Below are 18,490 nucleotides of genomic sequence, written 5' to 3' on the forward strand. Positions count from 1 at the left end.
GCAAAGGAAGTGAGAATAATGGCTTGAAGCTGCCACAGGGCAAATCTCTGGAAGGGAAGCTATGGTCGCCAATGGCCGCCAGGAGGATACTGACTGTGCCTTTGTCTTCTAAGTTGTAAGGTAATAGGGAGTCAAATTTAGAAACTGTTATTTGCCACAAGAAGAGACTGAATAAAGAGGAGGAAAGAGACAAGATGGAAGGTACGAAACAAATGAGCCTCACAGAAACATAATGTCTTTCAAATTCCACCTTCCCAAGCGGAAGGCCCAAGACTGCACAGCTCTCTTTGGTATCAATTACTGTGGGTGTTAGGACATTTGTTTGATGTTTTCTACCTTTTATTTTCCCAACCTGGTCTCAGTTGGAACACGTTTGGTCTCTTTTGCAACCCTTAGTAATATGATCTTACAAAACCTTTATCTACGTATTTTTTCCTTTATTACTATTTCAATTATATCAAGACTATTATTTCTTAAACTGGACAACAGAGAAGCAAAAAAACCTTTTCCAAAAAGTCCAGTGATATAATCTTGATCAAGTTACTCAAATATAAAATGTGTCTAAATCTCCCTGCTTCCCAAGACTCTTGCTAAGGTTCTACTGAGATGACAGATACAAGCACAAATACTTAAAAGTGGCTGAATATATGTCAGCTCTTTCCTCTTCCTCTCTCTGAATCAAGGGACTCCTAGAATTTATAGCAGAAAATCCACATCAGTAATGGGCAGTATATAAGCATATGTCCATACACTTCAATTTTCTCAGGGAAGTTATTCCAATTAAGATTAAAAAATCAGCATAATATCAACACCTAGTTGGGGCATTCATGAGCATCAGAATTCCTTTCAAAAAATATTCCAGTGGAGGAGTATTTGAAATACGCCGTGGTGTTATGGATACAGCTGGTGCTAAGCAACATGAGGCATGTAAGCAGCAAAGATCTATTTCACAGCTTCCTTCCTTAGCAGGAGAAGGGATGACATTTTGTCGGCCTCACCTCCCTGGAGATTAAAAACTAAGCACCAGGGAAGGCCAGGCAGCTGACAAGTAGGCTCTTTCCCCACCAGGAAAGGAAAACACAAAGCCTGTGGAAAGTTTACCTCTTCATAAGGTGAGTTTCCATTTCGTGTGAGAATGTTCATGGTACAGTTGCTAAAAGTCCTATCGGAACGAGCAACACTATGTGGCATTCCAGAAGCACACTGGGTAGGCTAACTCTTAAAAACATCAATTGGAGTGGGTGGGAGGAGGAACCCCACAAAGATTAAATCAATGCATGCCTAAATCAATGTACTCTTAATCCCAGGAGGCTGGGTGTAGTCTGACAGAGATCTGCCTAGGGGACTTGAGAGAAAGGAAGCGTGGTAGCAGGAGCTAAAAGACATGTGTCTTTGTTCTGCCATTAACTAGCTGAGTGACCTCAGCCCCAAATTCCTCATTTGTACAATGAAGGGGTGGAGCAGATGTTCTCTAAGGGCTCGCCCAGCTGTAACATTTTTGAAATCTAGATTCTAAAAGGAAAAGGAAGCAGAAACAGGAGGAAGATGCTTGTAAGAATTCCCAGTGCCATACCACTAAAAACTGAAAAGTCCACCGAAATGTGTATAGTGGTGAGGACAAGGTCGGGGAGGATGGTGTTAACTACACCTTACCAGGAGCCCAGCACTGGTCTATGCGCTTGACAGGTGTCAACTCTTGTAATCCACTCGGACTTCCTTTCTGTCATACTTCCCATCACACCGGACAAAACCGGGATACATACCGGCATTCTGAGCATGCAGCCAAGAAGAAGTTGATCTGGGGTCATATTAGTTTGGGTTGATGGGGCTGTATTTATGCAATTCACAGTTGTCATTTCCATCCTGAAATGGCTCCAGGGACTACTGGTGTCATAGGCCGTCTTGTGCTGAGAACTATCCTGCAACAGCTGGCAGTGAAAGTAGGGAGACAGTGGTAGAGACCCAGATGCTAGTCCCTAGGGAAACTCTTCCAGTTATCAAACTGTAAAACTACAAATGAATGATTCAGTTCTCATCTATGCTTACTTTTCTAAGATTGTATTTTATTTATTTGAGAGAAAGAAAGGGGAGAAGCACAAAAGGGTATGGGGGAGGAACACGGGGAGAGGGACAGACTCCCCACCGAGCAGGGAGCCTGATTGGGGGGGGGGTTCCTCCTGGACCCCAGGATTTGAGCTGAAGGCAGACACTTCAGGCCCTGAGCCATCCAGGAGCCCCTCATCCATGCTTACTTAAAAAGGAAGTTCTTTCCTGTCAAGAACAGAGTTAATAATTCAGCATATATTATAGTCAGAACTTTTAATTTTATATTTTATCTTTCCTTTTTGAGGAAGTCACATACAATGGAATTTAACAGAATTTCTGTGTTTGTGGGGGGCAAACCTGGAGTTGTACCACAAACAGTGAGGACACTTATGTATGAAGTCACCTGATCTGTATGTGTCAACAATTTGGGGCTCACGTTAGCATGTATAAACATATCTGTCCTAAGCAAGTCTGTCAACACCAGACAAAAGACATACAAAAACCACGATTTACTGAGAGAGAGTAATGTACTTTCTCATGATGAACAGCCTCTTAGATTATTTAGGAATACAAATAGTGAAGAGTAAATCCCCCTGAAAAAAGACTGAAATTTCTTATTGATTTGACACAAAATAATGACAAATATAAAGATAACAGAAAGTTATAAGATGCCACTAAAGAGGAAATAGAAACCAAACTCATTCAAATGTCGTCAACTCATTGTCGACAAGAAATACAAGAAAGTATAATGTCCTGAAATCTTACTACTCATACATGGAAGAAACTTAACAGCAGCTTTCCAAAATCTGACACAATCCTAAAAATGTATATGGTATTACCAATAAAAAGCTGTAAACCTGAAATAATCTTTCCCAAACTATCAATAATAAAAACTACATTTCTATCCACTATGCTGGAGGAAAGACTGAATTCTCTTTTTATTTTCTCTCTGGAAAATGTAACACAAAAGCATAGTCATATAAAAAGCTATCAAAGTGTAGGCAAGCAAAAAAACATAGAAAAAATACAGAAGCTTGACAGGGAGTTATTTAATAAAAACATTATGACATTTTTCTGAATTTTGTAATGTTTGTATTATTTGGCAGCTTTCTTTAATTTGTAATTTGTTACAATTTTTGTTATTCTAAGTAAAAGTTGATTTTTTATCAAAATTTTTATTTGCCCCTCTGTATTCTTTAGAGGCCCCCAAATTATGTAAGAGCCTAGTCCTGCAAAACTTGGGTCCTCCCCTGGACCAAAATATGTAAGACACTTAATAAATACTTATTGAATGAATAGAACTGGAAAATGCTAAAAATTAAATTCTTCTCCTAAATGTGAAATATCTAATTTATGGAGTAGCAACCAGGGTGGCAACGGGCATTCATTCAGCTTTTAAACAATCACCTTTGACCTGCAGCTAGCCAAGGCTGGTTACCCTTTCACAACCACTGATAAGGAGGGTGAGGTGGAATGGGTAGATAACTTGCAGTTTTCTATTCTCCACCATTAGGTAACCTCCTCCCAAAGAAGCATCTTTACAGGCCTCTGCAAACCCACACTGAGACACTTACTTCTCCTGGAAAGGGCTCTTTGAAAACACATGCTTCAACATCAGCTTGGGCAGAGCAAAAAAAGGAAAAAAAAAAAATCTAGGGAAAATCAGAAGTAATTGCTAGATTTAAGATTTTTGCTCATTTATTTTAACAATTAACAGCAATTATGTATGGGGCAAAAGATCTTCATTTGCATATCACATACACTGGTAATGGTAAACTCTAAAAATAACTTCAGGAGTTATTACTCCAAAGTGCGTGCTGCTAATGAGAAAGTTCAGAGGAAATGGTATTGATTACACCCTGCTAATTGGTTGACTTATCTGAGATAGCTTGGGTTCCCCTGGATATAAAAGGTGAATTCCTTCCAGTGCTTAAAATATTTGAACTTATTGTAAAATACTAACTTTCACATGTATTAAGCACTTTGAAATTTTTGATGCTTTGTCAAAAAGAATAATGACTGTAATGAATTTTAATAATACAATTTTAAAAATCCATGGGGTGATACTCAAAAACAGTAAGAAGAGGAAAAAGGTTAGAGTTCCTCTTTACAAAAGTAGGCCAGTTAATAAATGTGAGCAGAATCACTGAATTAGAAAAACATCTCCCACCAGCAATGTAACGACTGATTCAGACAAGGATCCTTAACATATGCTAAATTTTCATTGGGTGAAATTTTATTGGGGGATTTAAGATTCCTGAAATCTCAAAGCATCTCACCACAATTACAAAGTATTTCCCCTACAAATGTGAAAAGTACCTTTCCAATGAAGAAATCCAGAGATACTGCCTTAAACAAGTGATCACACTCAGGCTCACTAATAAAGAAAACTGACATTATTTGCACCCTTATGTGATGCAATAGCAGGGACGCAACATTATCCATAGAGAATTCTTGCCAAAAATATTTAATCTGAGTCTAATAATGAGGAAATAACAATCCCAAACTGAGACACATTGTGCAAAACAGCCGCCTGTATTCTTCAAAAATGTCATTAAAAAGACTAGGTAACAGTTCAGACTAAAGTAGACTAAAGTTACAGGACTGTAACTAAAGTTACAGGACAATTAAATGTTAAGGATGTCCTTGATTGGATTCTGAAATTGGGGTGGGGGGGAGCGAGGACAATACGGGAATGAGGAACAACTGGGGCAATCTGCATATGGATAAACTTCACATTATGTAACAATGTAAATTTCATAGGTATGACAACAGTGAAAATTCTGCATTATGTTAGAGAAGGTTCTTGTTTTCCTGAAAAACATGGTAATGTGTTTCTGGGTGAGGTGTCCTCACGGCTATACCTAACTCACTTTCATAGGATTCAGAAACAGAGAAAGAGACTAAATGTGGCAAAATATTAAATAATGAATGTTGATAAAGGGCTTATGAGTGAACACAGAAAGCAACTGATGAATTCGAATTCATCAATTTTAAAATGTTTATTCATCAAAAGACAGTGCTAAGCCAAAAAACAAAACAACATAAACTAGGAAAAGGCAAGACATCAACTGGGAGAAAGTACTAGCAAAACATATACCTGAAAATGCACTTGTATCTAGAATAAATGAAAAGCTCCCACTACTCAATAATTTAACAATAATCCAGTTGAGATGCCTGGGTGGTTCGGTTGGTTAAACAACTGCCTTCGGCTCAGGTCATGATCTCAGGGTCCTGGGATTGAGCCCCACATTGGGGTTCCCTGCTCAGCGGGGAGTCTGCCTCTCCTTCTCCCTCTCCCTTCCCCCTAGCTCATACATGCACCTTCTCTTTCTCTTTAATAAATAAATAAAATCTCAAAAAAAAAAAAAAAATAGAAACAATCCAGTCACAAGAGGGGCAAAAGACAGGAACAGACTTTTCACAGAGGAGGATTCAGAAATGACCAATAGGAACGTGAAAGACTGCTCCACATCATTAGTCATAAGGGAAATGAAAATCAACATTTCAGTGAAGTACCAGCACACACCCACCAGAATAGCTAAAATTAAACAGACTGACAACACTAAATTTTGGTGAGAATGTGGAGAAGACTGAACTTTCACACAGGGCTAGTGGAAATGTAAAACGGTACCACCTCTCTGGGAAAAGTTAGGCAATCTCTTATAAAGAGTTTATGAGTCATTTAATATTCTTTCAATTTTTACCATAGATTGATATTTTTCCAAAAAAAAAAAGTTGGGGAAAAAAATCTGTGATACTTTAGAATGTGGCTTCAGAAAACAGACATGATTCAGTATTTATTTATTTCTGGTTGGTTCTCTATTCTTTTGATCTTTGATGATTTTTTTTTAAGATTTTATTTATTTATTTGCCAGACAGAGATCACAAGCAGGCAGAGAGAGAGAGAGAGAGAGAGAGAGGAGGAAGCAGGCTCCCTGCTGAGCAGAGAGCCTGATGCAGGGCTCGATCCCAGGATCCTGGGATCATGACCTGAGCCGAAGGCAGAGGTTTTAACCCACTGAGCCACCCAGGCGCCCCCTTTGATGATTTTTTAAAATTGTTATTCTTTCACATATATCTCATGAGTACTTGTCATGTGCCAGACAATCTCCTATGTACTGAGAATATAATGGTATAGGAGAAGGATGTAGTCCAGTCCTCATGGAATTTATATTCTCATGGGGAGACACATCCTAAACAAGTAATAGGTAGACAGACAGAAGTTACCAAATGTTATTAGGTAAGAGAATTATGAGGTACTAGGTAAGAGAATTAGGTAAGAGGGAAAATGCTACTCTACATGGGATGGTCAGGAAAGGCCTTTCAGGAGGAAAAAAACCCCAAAAAACAAAAAACCTTTCAGTAGAGAACTAAAAATTGAAAGGAAGACAGCCATAGAAAAAGCTACAGAATTCCAGACAAAGGGGTTCAATGAGTGCAAAGGCCCTGAGGTGGAAAATAGCTTGGATAGCATTTAAAATAGAAACTCACTGCTTCTCCATCAGCAGGCCAAACTGATCACTGGTCTGAGTCACCCTCAGCTTTAACACTTACATGCAAGAATAATTCCAAGCATTCAATGTGAGGCCAGAGTGGGGAGAAAAGACAAAGAGCAGAGTTTTAAGCCAAAGACTGAAGAAGACAATAGTAGTTCCTGAAATTAGGAGATAATCAGAACCAAGGTCTCTGGAGCCCACACTGTGGAGAGTTCGGGAGTTCTGTTTTCTAAGATGAGTTAGTTCCTATCAAGCTACCTGCTCTGTCCAATCATGACCTAATGATGACAATGACAACGGTGACCATGATCAAAATGTCAATTATAATTCACCGAGTGCTTCCTAGGTATGAGGTCCCATGTCTAGTGCTTGATCTCATTTCATTCTGTCAACAGCTCTAGAGGTAAACAGTATTCTCTCCACATCACAGATGAGGAAGCAGGCTCACAGTTGTCAAGCAGTGTGCAAGAGGTCGGCCACACAACCTCTCTGTGGCCAAACCTGCACCTGAATCCAGGTCTGTCTGATTCCAAACTCCATGGTATATACTGTCAGATTTGTTAGCCTCCAAGGTTTCCCTGTAGTACCTTCTGGTTAGCGCTATCTCCAGAAGGCTAAAGAAGCCAACAGGTCATGTGGACACAAGGAGAATTTAAGAGTCGCCTTTAGCTTTCATGAGAGAGAGGGAACAAAGGCACAGGCAACAGTGAAAGACTGACTATAGAGGCTACTCAGGAATCTTCTGGTTCATATCCTACACTAGACATTTTTTCAAAGGGAACTGCATAAGCAAACAACATTGTCATAATCCTGAAACCTGAATTCAAAATGCATTAATTTCTTTTTACCACCCGAGATTCAGAAAAACATGCCACGGTGATGTGATTCTTAAGCTTGTGCTTTCAATAATCAGAAAGGTGGAAAATAGAAGGTGAACATTTATATACATTTTAAAATTATGAATGCAAATCACCAGCCAAGAACACATTTTTGTATCAAGGTTATAAGCAGATGAAAAATGACAGTCAGTACTAGGAATGCAAACAGACCATTAATTACAGCAGCCTCACAAAGCACTACAGTAATATGCAGTTTGCAATACTTTACCAACATTTACATAACTATATAGTCTGCTCTCAGATTCTGGAGATTCTATTTTTGATAAGTAGCAACTCAAAAGGTTAGTCACCTCATCTACAGTATTATTCAACTCCTATGAATGTGAAATGGTGACACCTTGAATTCACAGGTTAGCAAACTGGATAGGCTGCCCCTGCCTCTTTTTTCATTCACTGCAGCACTATTGTGGGCCAGGCGTTGAGCACGGCCCTGGGGACACAGAGATGAAGACACACGGCATGTCCCCAGGAGAACTGCCAGGCCAGAGAGAGAAACAGACCGGCAAACACGTCCCCCAGAGTCTGGACAAACTAAACAGGTGGAGATCGAGATGACAACACAGCGCTAGGGTCGCAGAGGGCTGCAATGACAACAGTGATACCAAATAAATTACTTTTTTCTCCTCTTCTCCTCTCTTCCTTTTCTTCCTCCTTCCCTCCTTCTGCCGCTCCACACTTTTCTTCCCTCCTTCCTCTTTCCGTCGATAAGTATATCCAGTCATTATTGGACGAGACTATAGAACAGTAGCGCTTTACCTGTACGTAAAACTGTGTTAGGCAATAACATCTCGTTTAAAAACCTCACAAAACACCAGGAAGAAGGTACCGGTATCTCCTCCGCCTTACAGGTGAAACTGAGGCATGGAGTTTACACAGTCTGCCAAGGTCACACATCTGGCAAACGGCTAACAAAGACTCCAGAAGCAGGGGGTGAGGCTTAAGAGTCATTGCCCGACTCTATCTACTTTGAGGGAGTACGGCTGTCACCAGAACCTGAAGCAGTAAGATTTCGGTGATTAAAGACCATTTTGGAATTTCTAACAAAGGCCTTCTAAAAAGAATCTGCCTTCCAAAATCAGAGAGAGGGGAAAGAAAGGGATGATCAGAAGGAAAAAAAAAAAAAAAAATGCTGCATTCAGTGTGGGTCTTCTCTGGTTTCCCCCCGCGGGAGCACAGTGGCCCTCCACCTGCATAAATGATGAGAACTGGCATTCTGCTTGATTACTGTGCATCTGTTATGAGCCTCAGAGTGAATTAAGCAGGAAAAGAACCTACTAATGGCTGACCCAGTTGCTGGGTTTTGAGTCATGGTAGTATCTTCCTTATTTTGTAATTCCCCAGCAGACACATATGCCCCCCAAATTGCAACGATATTTCAAAACAATTTAAATCAAGCTTCATAGCTAATTATGCTAAGGTCACGCCAAAGAACCAAACCACCAGGACATCAAAAATCCAAGATGGTCTAAGTGTGAAACAGCGGCATTAATTTTCTCCCATTAAAAAAGCAACAGGAGGTGGTGGAGGGGGGGGACAAGTTTTTTTTTACTCTCTGGGAATAACTGGTTTTCAAAAATCATCCAAAACAGACCTCTTAAGACATTTCACCTCTGCTCTGAATGTTTTAAGCTGGTCCTCTGATTACAAAAATGTTCCTGTTAAATCTCATCAAGATGCTTTCTTAAGATGAAGAATGTTTTATAAATTGTAATAGCTTTAATCAGTGCCCTCTTTGAAGCTATTTAACTCTATGATGTAGCCCAACCAGCGCTTCAATTATGTCATTTATCGACTCTGTATTAATTAAGTATCATTATAGGGATTGATTTATAGACCTTTTCACGGCTCTCTCACCAGATGGTAGAACATTCGCCCTCTCCTACGCTCCATAAACATCACCTGGATTCACTCGTCTCTCTCCAGCTGAATGTTTAATCAGATCTTAGTCCATCTCAAACTGGATTGATGCTCTTCCTCCTCCTCTTCACTATCCTCTATTAACAAGCGATATAAAACATAAAGCAGGAGAAATTTACAAAGCAAGTTCTATCAACAATCACTGCCACCTCCATGCCTCCTTACCCAGCGAGGTGATGCAATTTTCACAGTGAAGTGGAGGGAGAGCCTTTTGCTTCCTTAGCTGATTAAAACTTAGTCTGTGTTCAATTATCTGGGGCAATGGAGAAAATAACTGGAAAGAAAATGTGTATTTGGCAATGAGAGCACAACAGACAATTTGGCCTCAGTGGAGTTACCTTCTGAATAGTATTTTACTTGGGCTAATATAAAAATTACTTTGCATTCTTGAGCTCACATGTTGAGAAGGCAGGAGGCAGAAGTCCCAAGGGCCGCCGCATTGCAAGGAAGGCAGCCCAGAATTTTAAATCGCCTTGGGTGATCCAAAAGGTAGATAACAGAGAAATGGAAATGCTTACCTGTTACCTCTTTTTTCTTTTTTTTCTTAAAAAATATAAAAACCAGGTTAATGGAACTTCTCACAGCTGCTTCAAAATCAAAATATCTAAAAATCAAGCTGCTCGTGTTGCCTGCAGTCAGCTCCCCCTTTTGACCCCGGACACTTCTTATCATTCTCTGGTCACAAAGCTGGGTGGAGGGAAACCAAGATACTTACACAGACTGGTAAGGGTACATCCCTCCAACTAAATGGACTTGGTGGCTTATCCAATCTGCTGGCCTGCCTCATGGAACATACTAGATGTTGCCAGATCTCGGTTTTCTCTAAAAACCACAAATTACTATTTCTATGTTAACTCTCATGATTTTTAAACGTTGGGCTGAACTGAACACAGACTCATCCCACGGTTTTTGATCCTTGCCTTACAGTAAACTTCGATGCTTCCTCCTGCCCCCTTCAAACACAACCAAGTTCTGATCACTTTTTCACACTATCCCTCTTTGCTGTCTCTCACTTCCCATTCTCACGGCCAACACGGATGCCCTCGTTATTTCACATCCGCATTAGTAGGGCACTCTCCTGTCTTTCCTTCTCACAGCAGGCTGCCCAGTCACCAGACTGATCTTTCTGAAACATTAGTTCCCAAATTTTAACATACGTCAGAAGCACCTGGAGGGCTAGATAAACCACAAGCCCCACCACCAGGCTTTTTTAATTTAATGGGTCTCAGGAGAGGCCTGATAATTTGCATAGCAACAAGTTCCCAGGTGAGGGTGCCAATGGTGTTCCAGAGACCACCTTTAGAGAAACATTACTCTAAAACATCACCCCCCAACTCTACCACATTCAATGATTCCCCATTTCCTCTACATAAAACTCAAAACTCCCCACTCTGGTACTCTAGATTCTTCATAACCCGATCTCGTCGCATTCACCCCAAAATTACATTTCCCTGATCTCCTGTGAAACCTGTTGGCTCATGCATTCTCACCTTGATCATGTACACAATGTCTTTACACCCCTCTTCTATTGTTCAAGTTCAACTTCTTCATTGAGTATACTCAAAATCCACTATGTAGCCAGCCCTAATCAGATTTCTGCTATCCCTTTTAGATTCCAAAGCATAGGTTGCTTGGTACAATCCAAAGTGCATAGAATTTAGAACCAGAGACTCTAATTATGAATCCTAGTTCTTTCATTAGCTGTGTAACTTGATTATTTAAGCATTCTGAACCTGTTTGGCAGATACCAATTATCTGCCTCCATTGGACTGCATAAAGAATTAATTGAAACAAACTATTCAAGCCATCAGAGATGCATAGTACATAGTAGATGCTAAATAAATGTTCATTTCTTTCCTTCATTCCTTTCCCCCATCACTTATTTGGCACTAAATACAAAAAGAGATTAGTTTTATATTTTAAGCTTACCCTCCTCTCTTCTAGCCAGACAGAATATTTCTGAGGAAAAAAACATGTCTAATTCATTTTAATAACCCTAAAGCTTGGCAACTTCTGAGCACTGGTTAGCTCTCAATAAATATTTACTAAAAAAATAATTAATTTGAGAAATAATGTAAGACAAATGGTTCTTATGCAGAACTTAAAATAATAATTATATTATTATGCTTATCCTTAAAATATCCTGCTATGACAAAGGCAAAATGTATTTTACATACAGAAAACTAAAAAATATCTAATGAGGGTCCCAGTTGATACTTAATGGTGAACAAAAGAAAAGTCACTATAAATGCATTAACAAAGAAAAAAAAATCTTCTCTTTGAAGTAAATTTGAGCACAAGAATACTAATAATGGCAATACAGAGAAAAGATAGCAATGGGCCAGAGATATTGAAGGCAACAAGTAATGGATGTTTTACAGATGTTTCTTAAATCATTCATCATGTAACCATGTGACTATTATACTTCCCATATGGCTGACATATATGGTTAACTACACAGGCAAGTGTCAAGTCAAACATTTTTCTGCCTTTTAGGGGACTCTCTGATTTTGAAGCCGAGCAGAAACTAATTACAATTTCTATTCTGTTCCCTACTGTTGCTGATCTCTATGCTACTCCTAAACGGAATCCTATATCACCACCACTCCCATAGAACTATGGGTAAAATGTCAGAGAGAAGGGAGCAGTTTGATTAAATCAGCAATTCAAAACATCATTGTTCACAAATGTTGGGGCAGAAAAGAGATATACTCTGACAATTTAGGGCACCTCAATATTTTCCTTAAATACAAAGCAAAGTGCTCTAAAAATCACATTGTTTTTAACTTATTATACAAAGGCGACACAGTTTGGACAGAGAGCATCTACAATCTGGTTACCTTGTTTGTCATTAAAAGCCTTGCCCCCAGGGTGCCTGGTGGCTCAGTGGGTTAAGCCTCTGTCTTAAACTCAGGTCATGATCTCAGGGTCCTGGGAGTGAGACCCATATTGGGCTCTCTGCTCAGCGGGGAACCTGCTTCCCCCTCTCTCTCTCTGCCTGCTGCTCTGCCTACTTGTGATTTCTCTACCTGTCAAATAAATAGGTAAAGTCTTTAAAAAAAAAAAAAAAAAAAAAAGCCTTGCCACTACTGACCATACAATTTCAAACAAGATCATTCCTTCAACAGAACAGTTCCTGAGTGACTATTACATAGCAAACATACAAGACAATGGAGATATAGAGATATTAAATATATATAGTATATATTAAATATATTTGGTATTTTATAACGTACTAGTATTTAGTATTTTATAATATAGTATATATCAAATATATTTTGTATGTAGTATATATTAATATATTAATTATACCATTAAATATATATTATATACATTATATATGCATATATAATGTAGAGTGGAGTGAGGTGATTAGGATGGACTGGACAGTTTACTTCCTCTGAGGGCATAAGGACAGACCAAATTTCCCAGCCTCCATTCTGGGCAGTGAAATTTGAGTAGAAGTAAATAAAGTACACGGTGTTCAGACCTGGCCATGGAAAACCTCCCATTTGATTACTGACTTGCTCTATCTTCTTACTTGCCAGCTGGATGTGAAAGAGGGCTCTGAGATCTTAGAGGTTATGGTGTCACAAGATGGGAAAGAGCAGAAGGCCACCTCTGAATACCTTCTTGGAACCATTATGTGAGCAGTCAACCAGCTGCTGTTGTGTTAAGGGACTGAGACTTGAAGTCGTTACAAGAGTCAGTGTCCCCTACTACACCAGGAACCACAACTACTCCAAGACATTATGATACAGAGTATGCACGGTATGGTGTGAGAAGAAAGACGTGCTCGCTTGAGCTGGAGCTAGGTGTCAGAGAGGGCTCCTCAGAAGAAGAATCACTTAAGACGAGTCCTGAAGGGTGGCATGAGACAGTGAGGAAGAGGACAGAAGGCTGCGAGGGGAAAGCATATTGCAAAGTCATGAAGCCTTGAGGAAACGTGGTACATCAGGAAAGTGTTAGTGACTCCTGACTACTAGAGTGTGCAGCAACGTTGGGAACGGGAGCTACTCAATACGTGTTTGTTGAAACGACTAAGAGCAGAGCCCATGAGACATTGTAATTACCAGAAGCGATGGATATGGGAAGAGGGAAAAAGTACTCAAGAACCTTCTAACTTAGGAGGAAGAATAGATGATACTCTCTTCCCTGAGGTAGGAAATGCAGGATAAAGAGGTAAAAGGATGAGTTCTGTTTTGAAGAAAAGTGCAGTGTAGATAGCTGTGGAACATCTGAAAGATGTATCAGGAGGTACTGGGATATAAGGGCCTAGGGCTCAGGCAGCAGTATGGGAAAGACGTGGGTTTGGAAGGTGTCACAGTGGAGATGGTGGCTGAAGTCACAAGCATGAAGGACTGCTTCGTGTTCAGAGTGAGAAGCCAGATGAACGGAAAACGAAGAGGGAAAGTGGGAGAATGGGAAGGGGTGAGAACAAGAAAGAGAATATAAGGAAGAAGTTACAGAAGCCAAAGAGAGGAGGTATTTAGCAAGCAGTCAGCAGTGACAAATGCTTCAGAGAGGGGAAGAAAGATGATGGCCTGGAAAAGGTCCATTATATTTGACAAGTTGGGCTGCTATTTGTGACCTTAACAGGTTCCATTTCAATACTGGCAAAGCCAGATTAAAATGGTCTGTAGAGTATTCCATGGAGCACTGGGTGTGGTGCATAAACAATGAATTTTGGAACACTGAAAAATTTTTTTAAAATGGTCTGTCGGGACACCTGGGTGGCTTAGTGGGTTAAAGCCTCTGCCTTTGGCTTGGGTCATGATCCCAGGGTCCTGGGATTGAGTCCCGCATCGGGCTTTCTGCTCAGCGGGGAGCCTGCTTCTTCCCTTCTCTCTCTCTGCCTGCCTCTCTGCCTACTTGTGATCTGTCAAATGGATAAATAAAATCTTTAAAAATAAATAAATAAAAATAAAAATAAAAATAAAATAAAATAAAATAAAATAAAATAAAAATGGTCTGTAGAGTGAATGATGAATGTAGAAATGGAGACAGGAACATAAAATACTCTTTAAGGAAAATTAGCTCTGTGGAACAATGAGCTAGAAGTGGACAAAAAGGCAGAGTTTGTTTCATTTTGGTTTTATTTTTCAGGATGTAGGATTTAAACATGATATTATGCTGAATTGTCTGAACTTTAATTTCTCTATCTGTAAAGTGGGAATAATAATGCTCCTTCTGCTTGGTTCACTAAGTCGTCAGAACAAGTAAGATGACATATGTGAAAGATTCTAAAGTACTGTGTAAAGGGCAATGTTATTATGTATTTATAAACATCAAAAATACGAAGTTATGAGTCAAGAGTCCAGTGAAATATGGTTAGCTATAAAATCAAGGAAAAACTATAATCAGTCTAGATCTAGAAATATGAAGAAAAAGAAAGATGTCTTTTTAATATACAACTATAAGTTGTTGACCCCAAATGTTAGAGGCTAACAATAGATGTCTACATCCTATGCTGGGCAAAATTTTTCTGGGGCTCTTAGGCTATAGCCTTGGTTCCCAGATATCTTCATTATAACAGAAAAAAAAAAAGTCAATTAACCCTGGCAGTACACTAAGTCATTTGGGAGTTTATTAGTCTTATGAGTAGTAGTCCTTAAATAAATATTTTTGGCAATTACCCAATTTCACAAAGCAGCAGACTAACTCCATAATTTAGATCTCATGACCAGTGAAATCATAGTGAATGGCCACAGCTTGCTGAGGAGTATGTTACTCTAAGCGGCGATTGAGGTATTCTGGGAAGGAAACTAGTCAGTTTAGGACTTCCCTCCCAGGAAGATGAACCATTCAAAAGAATATGGTCCAATGATTATTTCATTAGTCCCCAAACCTTTAGTCTCTACATAGAATGTTATTTTAGCACTATGACATCAGTGGAACTAGTTCCCCTCTTATAAAACTTTTTAAAATGGTTTTAACATGTCCCACCTTCCTCCCTGGAAGGTATCTTATCCCCATAAAAGAAAAATGTCCCTTTCCTTTTTTCTTTGTGCTTTTGGACAACTCCCTTCTGACTTGGTTTTCTATTTGCTGATGTCTCCTCAGTTATATTATTTTCAAGGGTTCAGGGTGCTAATTAAGGTCAAGCAGCTGTGTCTCCAGCTCCAAACAAAAATTGTGTAGAATAAATAAACTCTCCTTTACAATAGATACTAATCTGATCTTGAAACCCAAATAAACCGCATTTCCAATTGTTTCTGCATGCCTTGTTTTCTTTTTTTTATCTTTGGGAGAACAGACTTCGACCAGAAGGGGGTACTTCTTTTATCCATGTTTATATCCATCAAATACTTCGCCCTTAATGTATGACACTACCATACGTAGCTATTAAACTAGGCCAAATGTCTATAGGTCAAGTCTTAGAACTTTTACCTACTGAAATGCTAAATTTTATCCTAAGACTGAGAGTCAATAAAGCACTTTGCAGTTACCTCAACCACAACTACAAAGAAAAAGAAAGAACTTATGTTGCCCTTGAATACCACAAAACATTATACAGACCTTTGCAGAAAACCAAGTATCTTTCATAAATTCCTCTCATTTATTCTCAAAGCGACATTGTAAATTTAAATTCTTCATCATTGCTGATTCACAGAAGAGAATGCCGAGACCCAAGGAGTTTAAGAACATTCCCAAGGCCACATGCTTATTTGGGAGCAGAACCAGGTCTATATCCAAGATCCTCTGCTTCCTCCTCTCTTTCCACTATACCACAGAAAACTCCCATCATGTTACCCACTTTATTTTTATTTCACTTCTCTAGCAACAATGGGAAAAGGCCTGGCTTCCTCTGAAGTCCTGAGGAGCCTTTGATGAAACACAGACGTGAATTCAGTTCTCCCTCCAGTGAAAATACATAACATATTGGTTACATAAGGAATGTTATGGGGTCATCAAGGATGTGGAAAGCTTTCTAAAAGAATGTACAAATAATGCTTGGAATCCTAAAAAGGCCAAAGAAGATGTTACAAACAAATGACCGAATATGGAATGAGGAGAAGTTCCATAAACAACCAGTATTTTCATTTGAATGGTTTGTTTTTATTTCATAAGGGCTCCTCTTTCATGGACAATCCTGGTTTTTTAAAGAATTTCAATTGAACACCATGACCAACCTGTAGATGGAGAAGGAAGCCACTGAGCGAATCAGGGACGCCAAAGCCCCCACTTTAGCAGCTTCCACTGCCCCCTGGACCCGGTACTGCACTGTCTTCGAGTAGTTGACGTAAGGTTGATTATAAACAACAATCTTGCCTCTTGCTTCTGGGGCCCTTCTCTGCAGTTCCTCGAAAGAGGTCACCACCAGAACTTCTGCCGTAATGCCTAGAAATAAAAGTCATACAGACTTAACTTATGGTTTCCAACCGGCCAGGTTGAAATGGCACAGAAAAGTCACACATGCTTTGTCTGCTACATCTGACAAACTGGTTTGAGGAGATCAAAGTTTGAAAGTGATTTGCCATGGGAGAGAGACTGCAGAGGTTAGTCAGTTTCCCAAGGGAGAGAAAAGGCATTCAAAATAATAGGACATATGACTCAGAAGGTTTTTCAACTCACTTGACCAGCTGGTACTAAATCACAAATTGCTTGAAAAGATAGTTTTTTACCCCTTCTTTCCCACCCTAAGAAGTCATGAGTTTCACAGAATGACACTAATTACTTATACAGAAAATGCACTTTACAAAGCTCCCACTGGGATTAATGAAATACATACATATCTTTTTATAAAGTTATTTTGATATGTTGTTAAATAGTCTTCACGGACAGCATACAAAGAATGGCAGTACATGACAAATGTTCTTAGAAGCCAAAAATCTTCAAAAATCCAATTTTTTTTAAGATTTTATTTATTTATTTATTTGACACAGAGAGAGAGAGACAGAGATCACAAGCAGGCAGAAAGACAGGCAGAGGCAGAGAGGGAAGCAGGCTCCCTGCCGAGCAAGAAGCCTGATGCGGGGCTCCATCCCAGGACCCTGAGATCATGACCCGAGCTGAAGGCAGCAGCATAACCCACTGAGCCACCCAGGCGCCCCGCAAAAAATCCAACTTTTGACAAATAGTTAATGTAAACTCTACCAGGAACTACAAAAAGTCAGCTTGCTTTCTTTCCTCCTTTATCCCATATTCTTAAAGAATATGAAAGCTTATGCTTCTCGACTTACAGTACTTGTTCACCACCAAATACAATGCTATTCTCCAGATAAAACTTCTGAAGATGTTATGTAATTGTCCCATAATGCTGTTGTCTCACTTGGAAGAGATGCGCCATCTTTCCTCCTACAAGACTCGCCCAGATCTTCCCAATTAGGGAGCAGCATTTCACAGCCTCCAAGAAGTCATTCAAAACTGCCAGACTAGTGAAGATGTAATTTGATGGAGCAGTTTGAATGACAAGGAGAAGATAGCTAGCATCAAAGGCCAAGTGCAGTGACTAAATAAAACTATGAAAAGAAAGTAGCTGCTGCCTGTTTTGTGACTTTAGTCATGCAGTAATGAAATACATCGGTAAAAACAGAAGTATCAACATGTATTTGGCATGGTTCCTTAATCTTGCAAAAGAGAGAACTAGGTTTTCCTGGAAGGTTAGCAGATGGCATTAAAATATTAACTGTTACTTGGAAAATCATTTTAAAATACACTGCAGGTATGTGAGAATTCTTGTTTTCGATATAGGCCCCATTGTAATGGACCCTTTGGGCTGGCGCCACTCCTACTTCTGGTTCCCCTGTCTGGACTCAATTTGTACTTTTACTTTAAAGTGAATGACTGCAGATCTATAAGCATGTCTCCACCAACAGTCAGAACTCAGAATTTTATTTATAACCTAAAAAAATAGTAATGCACAATTATAAAAAGAAAACCACTAGCTTTTCCACATGATAAATAAATATGTATAAGTATACAAAAAAGAGTTCAGCTATACAGATTTTGAGATTCATAACTTTCCAAAACCTACCTTAATACTTGGTTAATACTTGTTACTGTTGTCATAATACAAGAATTTTGTTGATGGTTTTCAATAGTTCATAATGAGTAACAGATTCAATGGTCCACCCAAGGGCTGTCCCAGCAATGGGGTAATTTGGGCATCTGGATCGGAGCCACTAG

General features: G+C 39.4%; 1 protein-coding gene across 4 annotated transcripts in view; it reads right to left on the minus strand.

Annotated features, from left to right (window-relative positions):
* The window catches only part of CPQ (carboxypeptidase Q), a 460,217-nt gene that overhangs the window by 298,710 nt on the left and 143,017 nt on the right, over positions 1-18,490 (minus strand). For all 4 annotated transcript variants that reach the window (XM_082722832.1, XM_082722829.1, XM_082722830.1 and 1 more), the window contains one exon: positions 16,495-16,702. In XM_082722832.1, the coding sequence (XP_082578958.1) occupies positions 16,495-16,702 (208 nt within the window). The remainder of the gene's footprint in view (positions 1-16,494; positions 16,703-18,490) is intronic.

This window comes from Mustela nivalis (assembly GCF_964662115.1).
Source record: "Mustela nivalis genome assembly, chromosome: 2".
In the NCBI taxonomy this organism is placed as follows: domain Eukaryota; kingdom Metazoa; phylum Chordata; class Mammalia; order Carnivora; family Mustelidae; genus Mustela; species Mustela nivalis.